Here is a 20,939-nt window from a genome sequence, read left to right on the forward strand (position 1 = left end):
GAGAGCTGCAACTGTTCTACTGAGAGGTTGAAAGAACTGTCCAAGTTAAATATGCTAAATGTCGGTACTCATCATGCCTGAGCGGGTAAACACTCCAGTCCAAACCTCTGAGCAGCAGTCAACAAATAAACAAACACCACAAATAATTCTGACAGAAAGATGCATTTTACTGTTCAGAACATGTTCTTGTTACATTGTGACCAAAGTCTGCCTTTAAATGCAACAGCATAAACAAAGCTAAACAAAGAAGATATTACTTCAAGAAACAAGATACAATACAAAACCATTTGTTGCATTAAAAGGACAAACATAATTTACTGGGATTCTGAAGAGAACCAAAGCAAATCTGTTGACAGGAATCCACATCACTCTGAAACACAGTACTGTGTGCATCATGCTGTGGGAACAGGGAAGAAGAATGGAGCTAAATATATGAGAATCAGGGAAGAAAACCTGCATTACATTTGAGACTGAGGAGGCGCTTCGTCTTCTAGCAGGACCCAAAACATGGAACGGGTTATGAAAATGGCCCAGTCAAAGTCCAGACCTGGATGTTCAGACTTTATGGTAAGACTTGAAAACTGATGTTCACAGATCAGTTCTCCATCTAGAACAGATCTGTTATAGAGTTGGAGCCATTATGCAACACAGGAAAAGCTAGCAGATGTAATGCTTTCTGCTGTCATTACAGCGAAGGCTGCAATTACAAATGCACATCACACTTTTCAGATTTATTTCAAAAATACTTATCTATTTCCTTAGATGTCACATTACATTGTGTGCACTATAATGTTTTTCTCTTTAATGAAAAATGCCAATAAAAAGAAAAATTAATTTGTGGTGACAGCGTGCCAAATTTAAAGGAGTATGAATAATTTTTCAAAGGACTGTTACTCCAACATGCACACTGCAAATATCCAAACGCTTGTCAGGAAGTAAGCATTCCAGTCTGAACTTGTTTCTCAATGCACTGAACTCTTTAAAGAGGACTCTTTCCTACCGGTACCTGCTCGGCCCAACTCAGCCCGGTTTTCAGGATTCTTCTTTAGTGTGTCTGGCACATTTCTAGCATGGACTCACAGGAAGCCTCGCTATTAATATGGATACAAGTTAACTTAAACACAGCTGTAGGTATTAACAACATATTGAAGTATTGTTTTAATCTTATTGTTAAAAAATGTACACCATTGGCTGTGAAGCCTCACACAACAGAGCGCTTGAAAGCTACAAAATCTACTTCTGGTAACGGATCTGAATCCCCCAATGTGAGTATGAAATCTGCTTCACTAGACACTGACTCATATTTCTTCAATGCGGATTATCATTTAAGGCAATAAATCACTAGTTTCTCTGAGGAAACAACTCATTTACTTCATACTGAAGTAAATGAGTTGCAGAAAGCTTTTAATGCAGAAAGCCCAGAATTAATAAATTATTATAAACCACTGAGAACATTAAAGATGAAACTAGAACGTATTTGAAATGCCTCCTTTCATTACCAATTATGAAAGTGGAAAATACCTGACTGAGCACAAACCAGAATGATAGCAACATAATCATATGCGTGAATTATTGCATACATAAGCTCTGCAACAATTAGAACTTCACATGCTGTGTACAAACGAGACTGTTTAGGAGGAGGAGAAGAAGAACAAAACAAGACTGAGGGCAGAGGAGGTAGAAGTATGGTCATGTTAAGACTCCCACTCCACAGCAGAGACATGGAGACTCGGTAAGTAAAAGAGCTGCTGGAGTAAACCTGGAGTCACACTGTGGGGGGCCGTCGGGACAGCTGCGTTCCGAAACCATCAGCACTGTTTACCGCACCGCCACGTCTGCAAATGCGCCGCATGTCTGCGTGGATTCTGTTGAAGCAGTCGAGTCTCTGGGAGAACGGAGGAAGCAGTGCGGCTCTTTATGAATCCTCGGTGGGCTCTTCGCTGTCCGTTCGCGCCATCTTCCGCGGAGGCGCCACGCTGTCCTCTTCTGTCTGCTCCTGCTCTCGCTTCTTCCCCGAATTCTGGCAAATTTAGAAGAAAATCCAAATCGTTGGCTCACGACATTCAGCGTGGGCAGTCAAAGATGAAACAATGATGGCTCAGACATTTACATACAAATTTGAATGTAGTGCTTCACATAGTCTCTTTCCCTGAATGGAAAATTAATATAATGTACAGCAAAAGAGTTTGAAATGTGTATAGGTCAGGTTGGCATTTATTGTGGTTTTCTTTTACCCAGACAATGTCGGATCTTTCAAATATATGCATGTATTTATAAGCTTGTTGCAATAAGCAATTAATCAATTAATCCCATGATATATTTCCATTCTGACAATTATTTTTTGAAGTACAGTTCATTTCATTCATGGTTTCGGGTGAGTGTGTTTTTTATTTGCGTTTTATTTAATTGTTTTTGTTTGTCATATTTTATTTTGGATATATAAAATATCTTCCAGTTCTAGCATTAAAATGAAAGGTTATTGGTTTTTGAGAGGGCAAAATTGTATTATTACGCCATTATCTAGCTGTTTCTGAAACCCTGCAGGTTTCCAGATTGTCACATCATTCCACTGTTACAATATTTACCTTTTTATCCCACTGCTGATGTAGATACCGCAGTAGGATGTTTGTCTTCTCTGTCACAATGACTGAGTGAAATAACACAGACATGAACAGGAAACATTAAAAGATGCACAGGATGTTCATCTTCAGGAATAAGTCTTGGAACTTACTCTGATCTGATGGATATTCTCGTGTAGGAAGATACACAGACGGCCGACGGTTCTGAAGCACAGGATTGACAATAAGTTTAAGTCAGAAATTAGCAGTAATCATGTCGGCAAAACAGGAACATTTGTTTATCCAAACAGTGAGAATGGAGAACTTACTGATGCTTTACATACAGAGTCTGCATGGAACCTGGTGAAGCTGTTTTTGTTGTAGACAGGCAGCCCCTTCAGGAAGTTTCTCTGACAAAGGTTCAGGACAGATAAAGCATAAGCAGTAACTCCCAGGTGGTAAAAATAATTCCTGACATTCGTGGTACAAACTACGAATTATTTCACAAGTTCACACTGTTGCTAATGGGCCAGAAGCCAGAAACCCAATAGAACAAAGGATTTATTCTTCTATAATTTATCTAAAAGCCGACATAAAGCAACAGTAAACAAACCTTCTCCATTTTTGTCTTCGCGTGTCCACTAGCTTAGCACGCTGAGTGAAAACGAGCTAGCAACAAAGCTTTGTTGTTGAGTCGTTTCCTAGAAACCGACTTGTTTACCTGTTAGACAGCTTCTCAGGATGACTAACAGTCATAAACTACATCTAATATTACTGTACTACGTCAGCTTTATTATTTAGACGCTTAAAAGTCTGTAAGAAAAAAACCACAAACATTTACTAGAGGTGTCTGCGTAGCTCTCAGTTCACAACTCCATCTTTGTTGTTGATCCATTTTGAGGGCGGTGACTCTTTAACCTCCACGTCATCTCATTGGTTTCACTGTGAACGAGCTCTGAAGACCGATACGATGATTGGCCAAAACGGTGATTACGTAATTTTGCCTTTGAGCCTGTGCGAGTTTCCAGCACTACGTTATATTATGGCAATGCAAACCATAGACATATTAAAGAATGTATTACTTTTATTTGTATTTCTTTATTTTGGCAATAATGAATACAGTTAAAAGTTGCTATTGCTCTGAAAATACTGTATTTTCCCCATTTTAATCTTTCCGATTTTGGTAATCCAAAGTATCTTGAAATAATACAATTAATACCAAGATTCCATAATTGAAATGTAAAACAAATTAAAATGTCGATTTATGAATTTGACGTGTATTTATCAGTTTCTTAAATTATCAACACATTCCAAAACACCCTCTTAGTGAATGAATATCATTTTTGACATTTATTCTGAAGGCAATAATATTGTCACAGTAGGAAGAAGTAGAATGGCATATTTTAAGTGTTTATTTCTGCTCATTTTGATTCTAACAGCTCACAACTGAGAGCTATTAGAATCAAATAGCTCTCTCAATAGCTCTCCCATTTTTTTCATGGGATACATAAAAAAAAAATCATGTATCCCATATGTACCTCTAGATGTGGTTCCATATGCACAAATTACTGCATCAATGCTATTCAAGCAAAAGCTGAGTCGTGTTGCTTTGACACCAGTTCTTCCTTCCAGTCAACTTTTCATTATTATGATTGGATAAACCACTGTAAAAAGCCAGCTTTTTTTTTTTACTGTGACCTTCGAGCAGCAGCATGTAACTTTGTAAAAAAAAAAAAAAAAAAAAAAAAAAGAAGTCAATGTACTAATGGCAGAGAAACAACTTGCCTTTATAGAAAAATGGTTTATCCGCCGTCATTGGAGGCCATGCTAACTAGCCTTCGTACTGACAGCCAGGGTAGCTACCAGAAAGAAGTTGCCTCACCCCAGACAACCAGGGCAGGAGGACATGAGCAGAGCCACGTGAGACTTTGATTGACAGCGCTAAGACCCGCCTCCTGACTCTGATTGATTGTTTCTAGTTAGCGCTGGGAAAAGGCAGAGCTCAATTATTTTTCAGATTATCAGTCTCATATCATACTGTCACAAGTTGACAGTTTGAACAAATATGTGATAAAAATGTTTTATAAAACCGACATATTGCAGCCTTAAGTACATTCTTTTCATTGTAGAGGGTGACAGTAACTGTCATGAAGACTTGGGGTTTTCATTAGTTTTAAGGTACAAAACATAAAACTAGCTTTAAGAAATGCTTTTAATACATCACTGTAAAACATGCAACTATTGCTTTATGAATTGAATGAAATAAGTAAGCTTTTTGATGGAATTTGTACTCATTGAGATGAACTTGTACTTCCAGACAGAATGCCAAACAAATTCTACTAAAACTTTACAGAGAAAAGAGTTCCTCCTGGTGTCTTCTGGCAAATAAACAAAGTTCTAACAGCTGGAGGGCAGAGCACTGAGAAGGTGTTGCACATAACTCCAAACATCACTGGGTTTCACAATAACAAACCTTATTTTGCTAACTCATTTTATTTTGATACATTTCATAATTGAAACACATTTCACATGTTGTAATTTAGAACAGGACATTTTGACCGGTTGGTGAAACTATACGATAGCAGTTCTTGGTTCTGATCAGAGGTCAGAACAGTCATTTTCAAAGTATAACCATTTTATCCAACTACAGACATTTCCAGTGGCATCCTGAGCACCTCCCAAGACTCCCGGTCCTTCAGATCCTCCATCAAGACCTTCAGTGAGAGAGGGATTTCCGTCTCTTCAACATACGCCGCAGGATCACCTCTATGCCGCCCCGCGTGCTCATCCTCTTGACCCAACCGTGTGTATTTATCCGTTTTATGTTGTTCGGCTGGTACTCTGTGCCTCTTTTGCGGGTTCGCACCTGCTGGTGCAGCCAGGGGAGCTGCTGGACCGCATCGCCGCTCTCCACTTGCCAAGGGAGAGGCCCCAGAAGTCGGAAAACCCGAGGTCTCGCAGCTGCGCCGGACGCAAACCAGCTGCTGAAGAACCTGAGGTGAGACGTGGCATTTGCTGAGAGATCCGACGTAGGGACGCTGCTGCAGAAGAAGCACAAGTCAAAGTTTAATGAGCCTGAATATGAAAACACAATTCAATGTAATGAATTTATCACATCTCATAGGTAGGCTGAGGCCTGTCACGATAACAAATTTAGCTATAAACCAAAAATTATTGCGATAAACAATAATATCGTCATTTTGAGACCACTTTCAACTAATATGTTGAATTCCCTGTCAGTCCCTTCAGTTGATCCAAAATGCTGAAGCAAGAGTTTTGATGAAAATTAAAAACAAAAATCATATGTCCCCGTTTTAGCTTCCCTTCCCTGTTAAATCCAGAATAGAATTAAATATTGTCCCTCTCACATCTAAATCCTTTAATAGTTAAGCTTCATCGTGCATCAGAGACCTGATTGCTCCCTCTGCTCCTGGGAATTTGCGGTGTATAAATAAACTGAACTGAATCATTGACACTTCTACATTAAATAAGAAAACATTAGCAGAGAAAATGGAGCAGCGAAAGCAAACTACAAAACCAAAAGGAGGCACTGAAAAGTTGACAGGTCCCTGCCAGCTAGTAGTAACAATCACTATTCAGTGTCACTTGGTTGTAGTCTGTGACCATGAGTCAGTGTGAAGCTCGCAGAAGCAGCCTCCCACTCCGAGTTAGCATAAATATGGATTGTAGTGAACAGGACCCTCTAGCCGTTAGCATGTGCGATTAGCGTGGCGTACAAACACTACGGCCTTCCTCCTGTCTGTCATAGCGAACTGACTCACCTACGTAGGTGGGTTAATCCACGCAGTCGGGAAATAGACGACAAAACGGTGTTCATTCTGAGATTCTTTTCAAACTAACAGGTTAACTACGTGTGAACGCTGGAAGTCACAGATAGAATGGTACCTCGCAAGAAGGAGCAAGCTGATTGGCTCAGACTTTGACCAAAGGAAATGCTTCTTGCTGCACTAGGCAGTGGAGTAGAGAGCGAGTGTATGTTTAAAAAAAAAAGTCGGAGGGTGCGCATGCGCACTATTTGTTTGTGCTGTTCATTCGTGGTGCAGATCAATTCTTCTTATTGTTAAAATTAGACTCCAGAAAAGTATTTGACACACACATAACTACAGAACCTACAGGTTTAAGTCACCCACGTAAATCAAACTGGTTTTAGGTTTGGCACCAGTGTGAAAGAATAGTTTGTCTATTTTTGGACACAAATTGACATAAATTAAATAGATGGCAGCAGCAACTAAAGTTCAAGATCATTTAACCTTTTCACAATTGTGATGTTAAAACTTCCACTTTCAACTGTGTCTTGTTAGGCAAAATTACAAAAATGTTGGGCACAATCTGAAGGGGCAAAATGGTAGCCTGGTAAAAACCAGCCCCTTGTTCTATGCTATTTGCTATTTGCTTCGTACAGAGGGTCTAAAATGATTCTAAAATAGCACAGAACATCAACGGCGTCGTTCACAACTTCTCATTATGTTTGCTGATTGATCCAGTATAAATTCTAACTCAAATAAATGGGAGAAAGCCCAGACTGTCTGTGAGGCAAGATTATAATCAAGCAGAATTGTGCAGGAAGGCAATGACCAGGCTGGCAAAATAGGCTTTTAAATCCAGAAATGCTATCTTGGACCAAAACAAAAAGCAGGATCCATAAGGGCACATTGTTTTGTCAAGAGGAAAAAGGGTCTTACTGTGCACTTCCCTGTTCCCACAGCATAATGCTACCATCACCATGTTGCACTGTGGATGGGTGGTGTTCAGTGTCAGTTTTCTTCTTGCATACAGTCACATTTCACCTATAAGCCATGAGGTTCAGCTTTGGTCTTATCTGACCTTCTTTGATGATTGCTGCCCGCTCTATGGCTTTGGTCATAGGCCAGATAAGTTTACAATTAATATTGTCCCATCATGTGAGCTCTTGAGAAAGCCTGTTTGCTGCCTCTCTTAATAATGTTCTAACACAAGTTGCCATTTTAGGTGGGCATCCATAGAATTGGTAGAATTGCAGGTGTACCATATTCCCACAGTAGACTGAGCGGTGTTCTTTCAGATCTTAAAAACTGGATGCATTGTTTTTTAACCTAACTCTGTTTTGAACTTCTCTGCAGCTTTCTCCCTGACCTGCTCGCTGGGTACTCATTCTCTAATAAACCCATCGGGCCCTCACAGAAAAGCTGTGTGAAATGCATGCACATGCATCCATTTCTATTTACAAACTCAATCCTGGAGGTATCTGGTTGCACTGGATTTTATTTCACGGTGTCAGAATAAAGGAGGCTGCAGGCTAATATACATTACACCTCTGTGATGCAGCAGCTGCAGTGACTCTTTCATGTACAACATAATGACATGTTTATGGGGGTTTGATAGCGGTTGCAGATTTTAACAGAGACTCACGCATGTCATGTTATGTATGATCATGCATCCCACTGCTCAGATGATAAAATGGGACCATCTCAGCAGGTTCTGCCTCTGACTACAAGCATTCTGTTATTATTAAACCAGCCTTAGCAACAAGGAAAGCAGCCTTCTCCTATTGGCTTTTTCCCAGCGATCAGCTGTCCTCTATTAGCCCTCCCCGCTGCCACTCAGCAACAAAAATGCGCGAAGATTGTCCGTGGTGCTGCGGATCCAAGGGCAGCAGGGCTGGGTAGGGTTTGGCCCTCATAACGCAGTGGATGCTGAGGGGTGGAGGGGGTGCTGAAAAACACTGCCGTTCCTTCTCGCTATGGAAATCTTATTTGAATGCAACTGGCACAGTTTGATGGAGGCATGCTTTACTTCCACTTCGAATCCATTTGTGTCGAGTGACGGCCGCCTGATGAGGCTGGAAAGCGCCCACAGTTCTGCAGCATCTCCCGTGTAGACGGCCCTTCAGAGCCGGTTACGCACCAGATCGTCAATAATTCTGCAGGTAAGAAATCAGTTTCTTTTTTTTTTGCGAGGCAGATTTTCACTTTGCATGTACATCTTTTCATCTTTGGTCGGCCGACTGCATCTGTTAATATGGATGCGCAAAATTACGCACATCTGTCATATAAACGCACATTCCGCACAGGACTGCAACATATTGTTGATGCGCAAAAAAGAAAAAAGAAACATAATTTTTTTTAAAACAACAACAACAACAACAACAATAATAATAATAATAATAATAATAATAATAATAATAATTAAAAAAAATGTTCTCGCTGTTATTTCATGTGTAACAGATTAACAGCCACATTGTTTTCCTGCAGAACAGCCTGTGATGCTGTGGTATGACTCAATGTTTTGAATTCATTGTGATTCCGCTGCGCCACTTCGGATCGCTTAGTAAACAGAAAGTAGGTTAAAATGGTCTCCTCTTACAAAATAGGCCATGCACGTGCATCACTCAGCCCACGCACAGCAGCAGCGATGGCTGAACGCGCACAATGCGCCAAATTTGTGTAAGTGTTGCGAAAATGGCGGTACGGTTCGAGGGGCAGCCTGCACTGTTCAGAGGTCCGTTAAAAACTGCAGACACATGCAGATCTGGGTCTGGTTATCGATCAGTAGGTCAGTAGGAGAATCCCTGATTTACATTTCAGCGCAGCTGCTGTGTTTTTCTCCACCATGAGGGAAAATGCAGCAGCAAGATAGATAGATAGATAGATAGATAGATAGATAGATAGATAGATAGATAGATAGATAGATAGATAGATAGATAGATAGATAGATAGATAGATAGATAGATAGATAGATAGATTTTTGAATAATTGCATAATTCTGACTGCATATAAGAACTAAGAACACTCTTGATAGGTTTATTTTGTCATAACCTGCAAAGAATCAGCCAGAGACAGAGATTAGGTTTCTTTTAATTTCTTTTCTGCAGAATAGGAGAATTGAGAACAGACGCGACGAATCGCTGTCAAACACTGTCTGAAATCAATTCTGCCAGTTCTTTCTTTGCATTTCTCTTTATTGTATAGAAAAAGGAGGTTGGGCTTCTTCACACAGAGAATTGACCAACCGTCTTCACATTCTGGAACCTCCTATGGACATACCCTTACAAGGGCATGTGACTGACCACAACTAATCAGTTACATATGGAACTAATAACACATGAATGTTTAACGTTATCAGCTTCCAGGCAAACATCCTAAACAAAGTTAATAATATACTACAAAAGAAAGAGAAGTTAAGTACATATAAAAAGAAGAATAATATGAGAGTAATAATATAAAAAGAATAATATGAAAACATAACAAGAGAAGTTAAGTAAATATAAAAAGAAGAATAATATGAGAGTAATAATATGAAAAGAATAATATGAAAACATAACTTGTAAAATAAACTCATAAGTAAATGAACAGGAGGATAATTTTTCTAACAACTCTTCTTATAGAACTTGTTCAAACTGTTTGGTTTCTTATCTCTGATCCAGCTTTCAGGCACCATCCATAACATCTCACAAGGTTTGATTTTGGACCAATTCCATTAACTTATTATAAACCTGATTCCAAAACCAGATTTAATGTATTTGTGTTTTGGAACTTTACATTATGTCCAATTTACTGCAATCTGATCCAAACTGTCACCATGAAATTATATTGGTTAGGGAGTTCAAGAACAGAGGAACATTCAAAGGTCAAGCAAATATCAGTGTCTCTATCCACAGTGAAGCAAATTCAGTATAAGCATGAGGGTAGTGACCAAGGTTCAAAGAGCCTAAAGTTCTATTCAGCCTGTCTCCCACAGAGTAATACTACCCTGCCCATGCTTCACTGCAGGGATGGTTCAGGCTGACATGCTGTGCTAGATTCTTTACAGTCACACATTTTTACAATGGTCAAGGCCATTTCAGAATTTTAATGTCAGCCTGCTTATCCATTCTAACTTTTTCACTTTCATTATGATACCAATATTGCAGCTTTGAGTATCGGCCAATATCAATATTGACCCAATACAATATCAGCACAAATTATACATATTTTCATAACTTGCATTGCCATGTGGAATGTTAGAAAAGGCTTGACCAAGTGGTATTACTCAAGCAGAGAACAATAGTCAACAATAATAAGTGTCAGAACAACTGACTCATTTATAATTAACCAGTGGGTTTCTATCCCTCTGTGTGAGGGATAGAAATTCTGGGGCAGACTAAATGCTATCAGAGTGTTTATATTTGTGATTTCAGATGTAATCTGATATAATTCAATGCTAATTTTTTGGCTGATATCAAACCAATTTTGATATAAATATCGGATCAGGACACCCCAAATTCTAAAACCTGTTTTTATGAGTGTTTGGGATCCTTGTCCTGGTGGAGCACCCCACTGTCTCAGTTTTAACCATCTAAACCATAAACCATCTAAACCATCTAACACTTTGATTTAAAAAAGTTAGTTTAGACCAAAGTTCAACCCTACCATACATGGGATGATTGTACACCAGTGTGATTGTCAACAGTGTGAGTCAAACATCGTTGCCTGGGTGCTGACCAAGAAACTGGCATCAGGTCAAAATGAAGTACGTCAGTAGAAATTAGCATGTGGCTGAGCTACATGTCTTCTGGAGAAATGTGTGATAGCCCATGTAGTCATTTTAGCATAATTACTGTGCAGTTATTAAAAATAGTGCAGTCCTATCCAAAGTAAAGAAATCCGTAGGTTAATTAAACCCATAGTATTAACAGACTATTTAAAATAAGGAACAATAAAAATGCCAGATATCAGCAGAAATATGACTTAAAATGAGTATATTGTGCAAATACCAGCAGGTATATAAACACTTATTGAGTTTGCACAGGGAAGTGGATCCTGTCAGATTCTTTACCAGCCTCTTCCTGTTCTCATTCCCAGATCGTTTTGGTTCAAATGTTAGCAACAAAGATGCTTAATTTGAACTCCCTTCAAATTCTTTAAATGCATCAAAGAGTCGAATACTACTATTTTTCTAGTCTGGACTAGAAACAGAAATAGTTGGAAAACCGTTCTCATTCTCTTATGAGACATGTTGCTCACAGACAAATACACAGTCATGACCCATGACTAGTGTTTGCTATTTATTTTTGGATTCTGGCTGCGTTAAAAAAGGAGTTATAAATAGAAAACATCCTGGTTCGATTGTCAACAGTCAGGCCTGACTGACACTGAAACTCCAAGACAGCAGAAGTATTTTTTATGGTTTTTGATTAATGTGGATGTTGGAATGCTGCTTTATCATAGAGGTGAGTGCATAACAACACTTGATCTGATCTTCATTGGCTCAGCGTTTTGACTCTTTTGGGATGATTAAATTTCATCATGGAGCAGAAGTTGACATTTGGAATCTCCAGTGACGGCTTGTTGAACAGACAATGTTGAAATCAAAAACAAAATGAAAGCTGACGTTTTTGTCTATATTAATGATGAGATTTGATTAAAATTCTTAATCGAGTTTATTGGAGGGCCTGTAATTAAATAATTGCAATTAATCAAAAACAATACATTGGCAAAAATAAGCAACATTTTTAATTAAAAAATCCTTTTTGAGCTACATTATTGAATAAATAGACATATGAGCTCAACAACAAAGATATTTATTGTTTTAATCTGTTATTTAGGTTCTTCAACCATCAGATTGGAGCAAAGTGCTGTTCTATCCATTCAGTTTTCCAGTTTCAGAAAGTCCTGGCTAAATGTCTGACAGGAGAAGGAGGAACAGTTGATTCTGCTCCCTCTTCTCCTTATTGATAACTTTGCATGTTGAAGTTATTTTATATACCCAGCTTTTATAGTTACACTTACAATGCCAAGCTCATAATTGGATCATCATCATCATCATCATCATCATCATCATTCCAGACACAAAAAAGGTCCATAGTAAAAGGGTAAAACAAGCAAAATAAGAGAAAAATGAAAATAAACATGACTTTTTATTCACTGAGTCACAAATATATGATGACTCCAATGATTCCACAATCTTGAAGAAAATCTCACTATACTAAAAGCAGGGTTTACTAAAACTGCAATTATATTATTGCATGACACAGATGATCACATGCATTTGTACATAAGATTTCTGAGCACAGCTGCACATGTGGGTACAGCATTATGTACAAACATATGGCTAGCACTAGCACTACTCTACTCGCTTATTTTTTGTATCGTCGGCATAGATGGGCAGTGTATAGTGGAGTACAAAAAGCTTTAAAAAGAGCTATCTTCACAAAGGATGAACACATACTAAACGTTCTGATCAGAATATTAGCTTGTGCATACATCATATGATACTGCCTATGGATTACTTTATTTTATCTACAACATGACTAGTGCTAAGCTGAACTAGAGCTGAATTAGATTTCAATTTCAAAGTGTCAAATTACAAAGTAAAAAAAAGCATTAAGTCGTATTTGATATATACAGCATTTTTGCAATAAATGAAAGTAACATAGTTACTTGACAAAATGCCTCTATATGGCTGGAAAATACATACAAGTTTTACAATTCAGTCACATATCAATAAAAGTAAATTTACCTGACTTTACTTTTCACCTGAATATTTAACTCCTTAAAAACAGGCTCCCATGTAAACAGGTAAGATTTCATCCTCTGATTCCCATTCCTGACACTTAACTGTAACTTTGCGTATGTGTTGTCTTGTGAAAGCAGAAAGGCACCATGCTGACCAGCATCACTGACGGGATCCTGTGTTGCCTGACGGGGAAGACCACCAGCCTGGTCCTGCCTGTGGAGTCTTCAGAGCCCTCCGATGGGTTTGAGTTTGTGGAGGTGAAACCAGGGAGGGTTCTGCGAGTGCGGCACATCAAACCAGATCGTCAGCGCATGGACACGGAAAAACAAGATGCCGGGAAGAACAAGACAACTGCTGACTGTGATAGCAATAACGATGCCTCTGTTCGGGACTCCATTAATGATGATATTGGCACCAGCGTCCACTGCAAGAGGAAGATCACGGTCTATCGCAATGGCCAGCTGGTGATTGAGAACCTCGGCGATGTTTTGCATTCTGAGATCCTGCAGTGTCAGGATGGAGATGTGGAGCCCTGCAGCACCGTGGAGGTGGAGCTCGCTGACTACAAAGAGATGCCCTCATCTCCTGACCCCAACCCCGTTCCCCCAGATCCATTGCCTTCTGGAGAGCAGAAGCCTGCTCCGCCTCCCCGCCGCCGTCGTCGCAAGCCTAAACGCACCGTGCTGATTGACTCAACACGGGTCATCTCTAGCTGCAAAGGAACGCATTCGGACGTGGCGCTGTTTTTTGTGCATGGTGTGGGGGGCTCTCTGGACATTTGGAGCAGCCAGCTGGAGTTCTTCTCCCGTCTGGGCTATGAGGTGATCGCACCTGACCTGGCTGGGCACGGGGCCAGCACTGCTCCGCAGATCGCAGCGGCTTACACATTTTACGCACTGGCAGAGGACCTTCGGGCCATCTTCAAGAGATATGCTCGGAAACGGAACATTCTCATAGGCCACTCATATGGGTGAGTCTGATTCATCAATCATTGGGTCCAGGAGGACTCTGTACTTGCAAAAATAATTAAAATCAAGGTTTCCCCCAGAAAACTTGCTAACCCCAGTGGTAGGGCCACTCGGCAGTCATTCATCCAGCGGCCCGCTGTGTTTTTGTGTTAAAATCTGTTTACAGTTGACAGGAAATTTGATAATATCACTTGATAATTATGTGTTATTGGAAGATTTATATCTGAACACCAAAAACGTCTTAAAAAAATGCAAACATTAAAAAATCAACTTAAATAAATGCTAAGCCTGCAATGCTAAGACTGGTGGGGGCACAAGTAAAGCCTGGTGGCCCTCCAGGCTTATAATACACTGGGGGAAACTTTAAAATTATGATGGCCTATAAGGACTGTTGTCAATAAAAAAAAGGAGTTAATTTTCACCAAAACGCTCATTTATTTTGAGAATAACCTCAAAGATTTCCTAGAAAAAACAAGAACATTTCTGAGCCCAAGATCTGTGAATTTCTGAAAAAGAAATTGAGCAATTCTGTGATTAATCTCTGTAATTTTCTAGAAAAACATAAATTTTTTTCCAGCAAATTTTCAGCTCAAAAATTTCTATGTTTTCTATAGAAAGATTATGACATTTTTACTTGACAAAAATTATTTGTCAAGCAAATATTTGGCTTTTCAAACTGAAAAATTGAAACTATAAATGTTTGGGTTTTTTCTAGCAAATGTTCAACATTTCAGGCTCAGAAATTTCTTTGTTCTTTTTTCTAGAAAATTTAAATTTAATAGAAATTAATCTAAAAATGTCTGAGTTTAAATGTACTCTTTTTTTCTGTCTACAATGACCTTTTTACACAGCTGTGCAAAACTGCTTTTCCAACTGCAATGTACATTTTACTGCCATTCTTCAATTAGTCTTTATGTCTCTTCCAGAGTATCATTTTGCACATTCCTTGCCCATGAATATCCTGATCTGGTCCATAAGGTAGTGATGATCAATGGAGGGGGCCCTACAGCTCTGGAACCCAGTCTCTGCTCCATCTTCCAGCTTCCATCATGTGTCCTTCACTGCCTTTCACCTTGCCTGGCCTGGAGCTTTTTGAAGTAAGATCTTTATATGGTTTTGTGTTGTAGAACAACACCCATTGAAGCAAAAAATATAAAAATTAAAAATAAAAAAATCTAATAATATTAAGAAATGGTACAAAAAAAGCATGTTTTGACTACTTTTTAATCTTTATAAGATCTTCAAATGTGCAGATTTTTGGTAACATTTCTCCAACTTCCAGAGCTGGATTTGCTCGCCAAGGTGCAAAAGAGAAGCAGTTGTTGAAGCAGGGCAACGCATTCAATGTGTCTCCATTTGTCCTGCGGGCAATGATGAGCGGTCAGTACTGGCCCGAGGGCGATGAGGTCTACCATGCCGAGCTCACTGTGCCCATTCTGCTGGTTCACGGCATGTGTGACAAGTTTGTGCCCATGGAGGAGGACCAGCGCATGGCAGAGGTACAGTAAAGCTACAGGAAACATATGCCTGTGCAGATATGAGGCTTCCACATTATGACACATTATGAGTGGACGTATCGTAGTCTCATGGTATTAGACTACTCACAAAATCATATAATTGATTTATATAATTAAATTTTTGTTATAATACAAAAATGTAATTTAAAATTATTTTAAATTGGACACTCCTGTGTGTCTGTAATTTTTTTTTTTTGCATAAATATATTAAAAAATTCCAAAGTGAGAGTGAGACAAATGTGCAGGAGCCATGTTTAAGCCAGCTAGCAGACAGTACACAACAACATGTGGGAGAAGCAGCACTGAATTATTGCACACCTTGGTAATAGACTGTTAGAACTTAACTGCAAAATTGAAAAAAAATTATTTGGTTAGATTTTAGTTTATATTTCTTTGCACAAATGTATTAAGTTTTGTACATAAAATAATAGTTAAATTCCAATCCCATTTTGAGTTGTACTTAACTAAATTAGGTAAATTCTAACAAATGTATTTGTACACTACTTAAATTCATCAATAAATTAAATGAATTAGGCTCTTATTGTAGTGCGTGCTACATAAATGGGAATATAGCTATATATTTTATTGATCTTGAGTGTAAAATCAGCAAGATCTATTTGAAATTTCTCGGTCCAGATTAATATTCATTAATATAAGCAGTGATAAATGTTCATAAAACAGTGTTATGGATGTGAAGGATCCCCTTGTCAGGAGCAGACACCTCCGCTGGGTCGTCTTTGGCAGATGACCCAGCGGAGGTGTCTGCTCAGGTCTGCTCAAGAGACAGGTGCGAAACCTGTCTCTTCTTGAGGAAATTGTCAGGTCTGTCCTCCATGTCAAAATAAAACAAAATGATGAATGGCAATAAAATGCTACGGCGAATAGAAATAGAATGCGGCATAATGCTGGTTATAAAATAAGTGTGGGCAACAGGTGGTGGCAGGATTGGTGCAAAAGATTTTAATAATGAATTCCAGAAATTACTTATAAAACTCCTGATTAAGGTGAAAATTAACAAAGAAACATGGAGAAAAGACTGACAGAGAGCAACATTTTCTCTCTGTAACATTCACATTAAACTCAATGTGACCAGAAAGCTTAAATGTACTCAGGAGGGAGTGGAAATGGTAGAGGAACCGGAATAGCTAATTACAGGCAAGTGGATGCAGCTGCGAAAAATAGCCGGTTTTGGCAAATGAGGAAATGATTAACAGCTGGGATGGGGAGCAGAACGGTAGACTGAGGTGAAGTAAACAGAAGGAAAGAGAATGAAAGAATGAACAGTAAGCAGATAAATACAAATCTAAGTAAATAAATCCAAAACACAAACAATAAGAGTAACTGAACTAATGCAATGAACTAAAATGACATAAGAAAAACAAACAATGAAAAATGGTCTAAACACAAAATAACTGAAGCTAAAATTCCAAACACTTTTGCATCATAAGAGTGAAGCTAATAATTTGTACTTATATATATATATTAATACATTATATATAGATTAATACTACTAATAATAATACTAATAATATTTTGGACAGTATCAAGAAATAATAATAATCAGAATAACAGTAAACTTAACCAACATATTCAATTAAATTCTGATCAAAATGTTAGAATTTGCCCATTATTCATCATTCAATAAATGCAAACAGACTTACTAGCTAATATTTAATACCTTCAACAAAAATCTTCCTATAGAGAAAAGAAATGACAGCTGGATTTGTGTCTGATCCATTCCAGTTGTAGATATTGACAGGTTTGCATTCCTTCCAACTCTGCTTCCAGATCCTCCTGTTTGCCTTCCTGAAGGTCATTGAGGAGGGAAGTCACATGGTTATGATGGAGTGTCCTGACACCGTCAACACGCTCCTCCACGAGTTCTTCCTCTGGGAGCCGGACATGTCCAGAAAGGGAGAGGCCAACCACACCGTTTCTGTCTGTGACACTATCAACACGCTGAAGATCAAAAAGCCTGTGGACAAATAACGCTCACAGAAGGCTCCCTCTGTCACATCACCAAGCGGAAGGCCGTTGTTTTGCATCTATGTGTTAATAAGGCCCCGTGGCTGAGAGCGATTCCAAGGAGGACCATGTCTTCAGGATGTGGGTGAACCCTTGTGCTCCGAGATAGAGCAGCGAGGAACATTGGATGAGAGGAAGAGACACAAACACACAGTTTCTTTTCCACTTCTGCACCGGTTTGTGCTCCGCTTGCAAAATGACTTCCTCGGTGCTCAAAAGAACTGCCATTCGTGATCTGTGTGTGAAATGTTTGTGAGGAAAAGTGGACAGCTACTCAACACAAAAGATTAAACATCTCTGTAATGATGTCTGGAGTTCCTCATGTGGACTCTGTTTTACCTATGAGAAGGATTACGTAATGGTTGAATCCATTTAAGGTTGACTGTAAAAGGGAAACTGGCTTTAATAGAGCTGTTGGAGGGAAAGTCTATGGCAAGAATTGGTAGTATTAATGTGTCATCACATCCAATGATAAGTATGATAATACTAATAACATACTAAAATAAATCATAATGGACATCTGTATAAATTAACTGGAAATATAAAATGACAAAGACACAAAAATGTTCCTCAGTTCTATAAAATGTTCTGTTTTCCCTATCTCAAACATAATTAACAGATACACACTTTACGGCCAACATAAATATTTCTGTTTTTCTTTGAGGTCTGACCCACTATTCTTATTTTCTCGTTCATTTTCTATAAGGACGACAAAAACAATGTATTGCAGGTTCCAAATGATCTCCATTTATGTTGGGGATCATAAATGATCCCCAGACTGACTTAATAAACTCATAAAGTTAAATCAGTCAAATCAGCATGCATTTAGAAACTGAAAATTGGAGGACTGATTCGAAAACATATTAATCCGACCTTCAGATCCCCGATCAGAGCCGATCAAGGGAGAATCGACCAATTCTGTCCTCTGGTCAATTCTAGGTGTGACCTAATGACTAAAACAACTCAAATGCTATTGCATCATTCTTGAATATAAACAACAGGAGACAATTAATAATTAGTACACTACATTTGGATAGAATGAGTATTGTTTTTCTTTTTCTGAAACAATGCCAATCTCCAGTACAAGCTGTGGTTGCTTTTTTGACCTGCTTATGTTTAAACAGTGATGAGTGCAAAAATAAGAGTACTTTGCTCTCTATGCCATAATCTTTTTTTTCTTCCTTTTGCTGTGTGTCAGACAAAACAAAATGTTTCTAAGTGGAAGTTATTCATTCATGGATGTTGTTTGTCTCATAGTGGGACAGGACAGTGCGGGCTAAGCGTTCTCTAACATACTCCCTGACGATACGTATCTGTTGGTTGGATAGTTTACTGTTTTGTGTCGCGGAGGGTGTAAATAGATGAGAAGAAAAAATGGGCCGCCATGATTAAATTTATATAAATCCCCCAAAGGAGGACATGCTAGAGGTTAAATATGCATTTTGAGAGAATGCGGATGCAACTTACCTTGTGTTTTATGCAATTTAAGGAACCAGAGAGGAAATAGACTGGGGACTGATGTCTCTATAACATTCTATACTATATTCTTTATGGACATTTTTCAAAAACCCCACAAATGCTGCTTGTGTCTCCTTTGGTGTAAAAGGTGAGTAAAAGTGTATGGACTACAGGGTGCACATATACTTCCTATTATGCTAAAACTGCATATAGAAATTGTTATACGTGCTGATTTTTTTTTGTGTGTGTGTGATTAACAAGTTTAGTGTTATTGTTACCTTTATTAATGGGAAGGATAACGCTGTATATGCACTGCCTAAATGTAGATGCATATAACATAATATAACCAATCAAAAACAGTGGGATTCAATGTATGAATGTGCCTTTTATGGCATGAAATAAAACAGATGTTCAGCATCAACATGGGTTTCTGCATGTTTGTTTGTTTGTTTGGTTTTTTTTTTTTTGAAAGAGTTGGAAATATCTGACATCCATCCATATGTAATGGATGTCCAAAATGTGGCCCAGAGGCCATTTTATGGCCCCTTCACTGATTCTGTGTGACCCACCAGAACGGGGATTGATGCAAATAGAGACATTTTTTTTTTCTTTAACAATTTTTAAAGAATTTTTTTCTTTAGCAAATAAACTTTCTTTAACTAGTGACAAATAAAAGATTTTCTACAACAAAAAATATGAAACACAAAGTATTTGTCTTTTAACAACCATGTTTTTAAATTTTTAAAAATTTTTAAAACATGTTATCAGCTGACTTCTACTTAGACTTTAGAGCACTCAAATCTGCTTTTAATTTGGTAAACCTGGCTTAATATAGCAAGCTTTTATGAAGAGAGAGAGAGGCAATGGGTGAAACTCGACCGAATATTTTTTAATCTGAGCCAAAGCGAATTTATAGCCAGGATATTTTTTTTTTAATAAAGTGGAAAAACTCTAAGCTTTGGATCTACAATGATTTAAACTTCCCTTTCAGACAAAAAACAACACGACAAAACAAAAACTGACTTGTTTGATTAGAATCATTGTGTGCTTAGTTTATTGTTGAACAGTAAAAGAAAAACTACTTTTTTATGGTTTAAACATTATTTTTTGGGCTGTGAGTCCTTTTGACTTGACAATTTTGACAAATAGTTTGGACACCACTGCTGTAAAAGATAAAAAATAATTTACATGTAGCCTCCAAAGTGTGAGATAACTTTCAGAAAATGTCACCATGTTCATTGTGCTCCACGTTGACAGGAGATATGTATAAACCCTTCAAATAAATTAATTGTTTGTCATACTGATAAATAAAGAAAAATCCGACCTTTAATTTATGCACATAAGATTCCATTAAAAAAATTATTTTTTAAAATCACCAGGGCACCAATAGGACAACTTTTTGCCTTCCCGCTTTTATATTTTCCCAAGCTGCAGCCGACAGACAAGGAATCTTTGACCATTCCTAAGCGCACAATCCCTCTAGATCGAGGTGGCCAAATCTAGTCCGACAGAGCTACCATGCTGCAACTTTTAGGTGCCTCCCTTCTCCAACACACCTGAATTTAATGGCTCATCAGCATCTCTGAGCTCTGCCGGTCATCCTGCATCTAAAAGTTGGAGAATGCTAAATCTCAAGGACTGGACTTTGGCACCTCTGTTCTGGATCACCTAGAGTCCTGGCTCGTCTCTCATGCTCTCTTCTTCAACAGCTTTCATAGAGAATTTGGTGGGTGCCAGGTGGGTGCTGGGTAACCTGGCACCCAGTTACCAGGTGGAGATTTTGGTACCTGGGGAACTATTTTTGTGTTGATTTGGTGTCCCAAACTTGTCAGGCAGGGACTGACAATCTACAGTTCCCAGGGATTGGAAGAAGCAAGGAGGAGGAGGGAATCAAGTCATGGAGCAGGGCCCCCACCAGA

At 38.5% G+C, this 20,939-nt stretch overlaps 3 protein-coding genes across 10 annotated transcripts; 1 reads left to right on the forward strand and 2 right to left on the reverse strand.

Moving 5' to 3' along the window:
* Nucleotides 1-146: 146 nt before the first annotated feature.
* On the reverse strand, nucleotides 147-3,522 carry LOC114146513 (DET1- and DDB1-associated protein 1-like). Of its 6 annotated transcripts, none has more exons than XM_028020635.1 (5): nucleotides 3,400-3,522; nucleotides 2,903-2,968; nucleotides 2,732-2,783; nucleotides 2,586-2,647; nucleotides 147-2,020 (listed from the first exon to the last, which is right to left on the reverse strand). In XM_028020635.1, the coding sequence occupies exons 1-5, from the start codon at nucleotides 3,451-3,453 to the stop codon at nucleotides 1,916-1,918; spliced, it is 339 nt and encodes a 112-aa protein (XP_027876436.1). In that variant the 5' UTR covers nucleotides 3,454-3,522; the 3' UTR covers nucleotides 147-1,915. The 6 variants fall into 6 exon arrangements, with proteins under 6 accessions (XP_027876436.1, XP_027876434.1, XP_027876435.1 ...); XM_028020633.1 differs by having other exon boundaries at nucleotides 2,888-2,968; XM_028020634.1 differs by having other exon boundaries at nucleotides 3,394-3,520.
* A 1,233-nt stretch (nucleotides 3,523-4,755) lies between these two features.
* On the reverse strand, nucleotides 4,756-6,564 carry mrpl34 (mitochondrial ribosomal protein L34). Of its 2 annotated transcripts, none has more exons than XM_028021304.1 (2): nucleotides 6,341-6,564; nucleotides 4,756-5,599 (listed from the first exon to the last, which is right to left on the reverse strand). In XM_028021304.1, exons 1-2 carry the CDS (start codon nucleotides 6,394-6,396, stop codon nucleotides 5,275-5,277), a joined length of 381 nt encoding a protein of 126 aa, XP_027877105.1. In that variant the 5' UTR covers nucleotides 6,397-6,564; the 3' UTR covers nucleotides 4,756-5,274. The 2 variants fall into 2 exon arrangements, with proteins under 2 accessions (XP_027877105.1, XP_027877106.1); XM_028021305.1 differs by having other exon boundaries at nucleotides 4,756-5,596; nucleotides 6,341-6,525.
* A 1,500-nt stretch (nucleotides 6,565-8,064) lies between these two features.
* Nucleotides 8,065-19,446, forward strand: abhd8a (abhydrolase domain containing 8a). Of its 2 annotated transcripts, none has more exons than XM_028021303.1 (5): nucleotides 8,065-8,484; nucleotides 13,190-14,022; nucleotides 14,947-15,117; nucleotides 15,303-15,519; nucleotides 17,326-19,446. In XM_028021303.1, the coding sequence occupies exons 2-5, from the start codon at nucleotides 13,199-13,201 to the stop codon at nucleotides 17,524-17,526; spliced, it is 1,413 nt and encodes a 470-aa protein (XP_027877104.1). In that variant the 5' UTR covers nucleotides 8,065-8,484; nucleotides 13,190-13,198; the 3' UTR covers nucleotides 17,527-19,446. The 2 variants fall into 2 exon arrangements, with proteins under 2 accessions (XP_027877104.1, XP_027877103.1); XM_028021302.1 differs by lacking the exon at nucleotides 8,065-8,484 and adding an exon at nucleotides 11,510-11,766.
* The last annotated feature ends 1,493 nt before the right edge of the window (nucleotides 19,447-20,939 follow it).

Source organism: Xiphophorus couchianus, chromosome 6, assembly GCF_001444195.1.
Source record: "Xiphophorus couchianus chromosome 6, X_couchianus-1.0, whole genome shotgun sequence".
Classification (NCBI taxonomy): Eukaryota; Metazoa; Chordata; class Actinopteri; order Cyprinodontiformes; family Poeciliidae; genus Xiphophorus; species Xiphophorus couchianus.

Coding starts and splice junctions, on each gene's coding strand:
- LOC114146513 (XM_028020632.1), bottom strand. CDS start 3,453: ATGGATCAACAACAAAGATGGAGTTGTGAACTGAGAGCTACGCAGACA. Junction 2,648..2,731: donor AGAATATCCATCAGATCAGA/GTAAGTTCCAAG, acceptor TATTTCACTCAG/TCATTGTGACAGAGAAGACA. Junction 2,021..2,585: donor ATCAGCAGTGGGATAAAAAG/GTAAATATTGTA, acceptor TAAATTTGCCAG/AATTCGGGGAAGAAGCGAGA.
- abhd8a (XM_028021302.1), top strand. CDS start 11,734: ATGTGGATGTTGGAATGCTGCTTTATCATAGAG. Junction 11,767..13,189: donor AATGCTGCTTTATCATAGAG/GTGAGTGCATAA, acceptor TTGTGAAAGCAG/AAAGGCACCATGCTGACCAG. Junction 14,023..14,946: donor CTCATAGGCCACTCATATGG/GTGAGTCTGATT, acceptor TGTCTCTTCCAG/AGTATCATTTTGCACATTCC.
- mrpl34 (XM_028021304.1), bottom strand. CDS start 6,396: ATGAACACCGTTTTGTCGTCTATTTCCCGACTGCGTGGATTAACCCAC. Junction 5,600..6,340: donor GGATTAACCCACCTACGTAG/GTGAGTCAGTTC, acceptor CTTCTTCTGCAG/CAGCGTCCCTACGTCGGATC.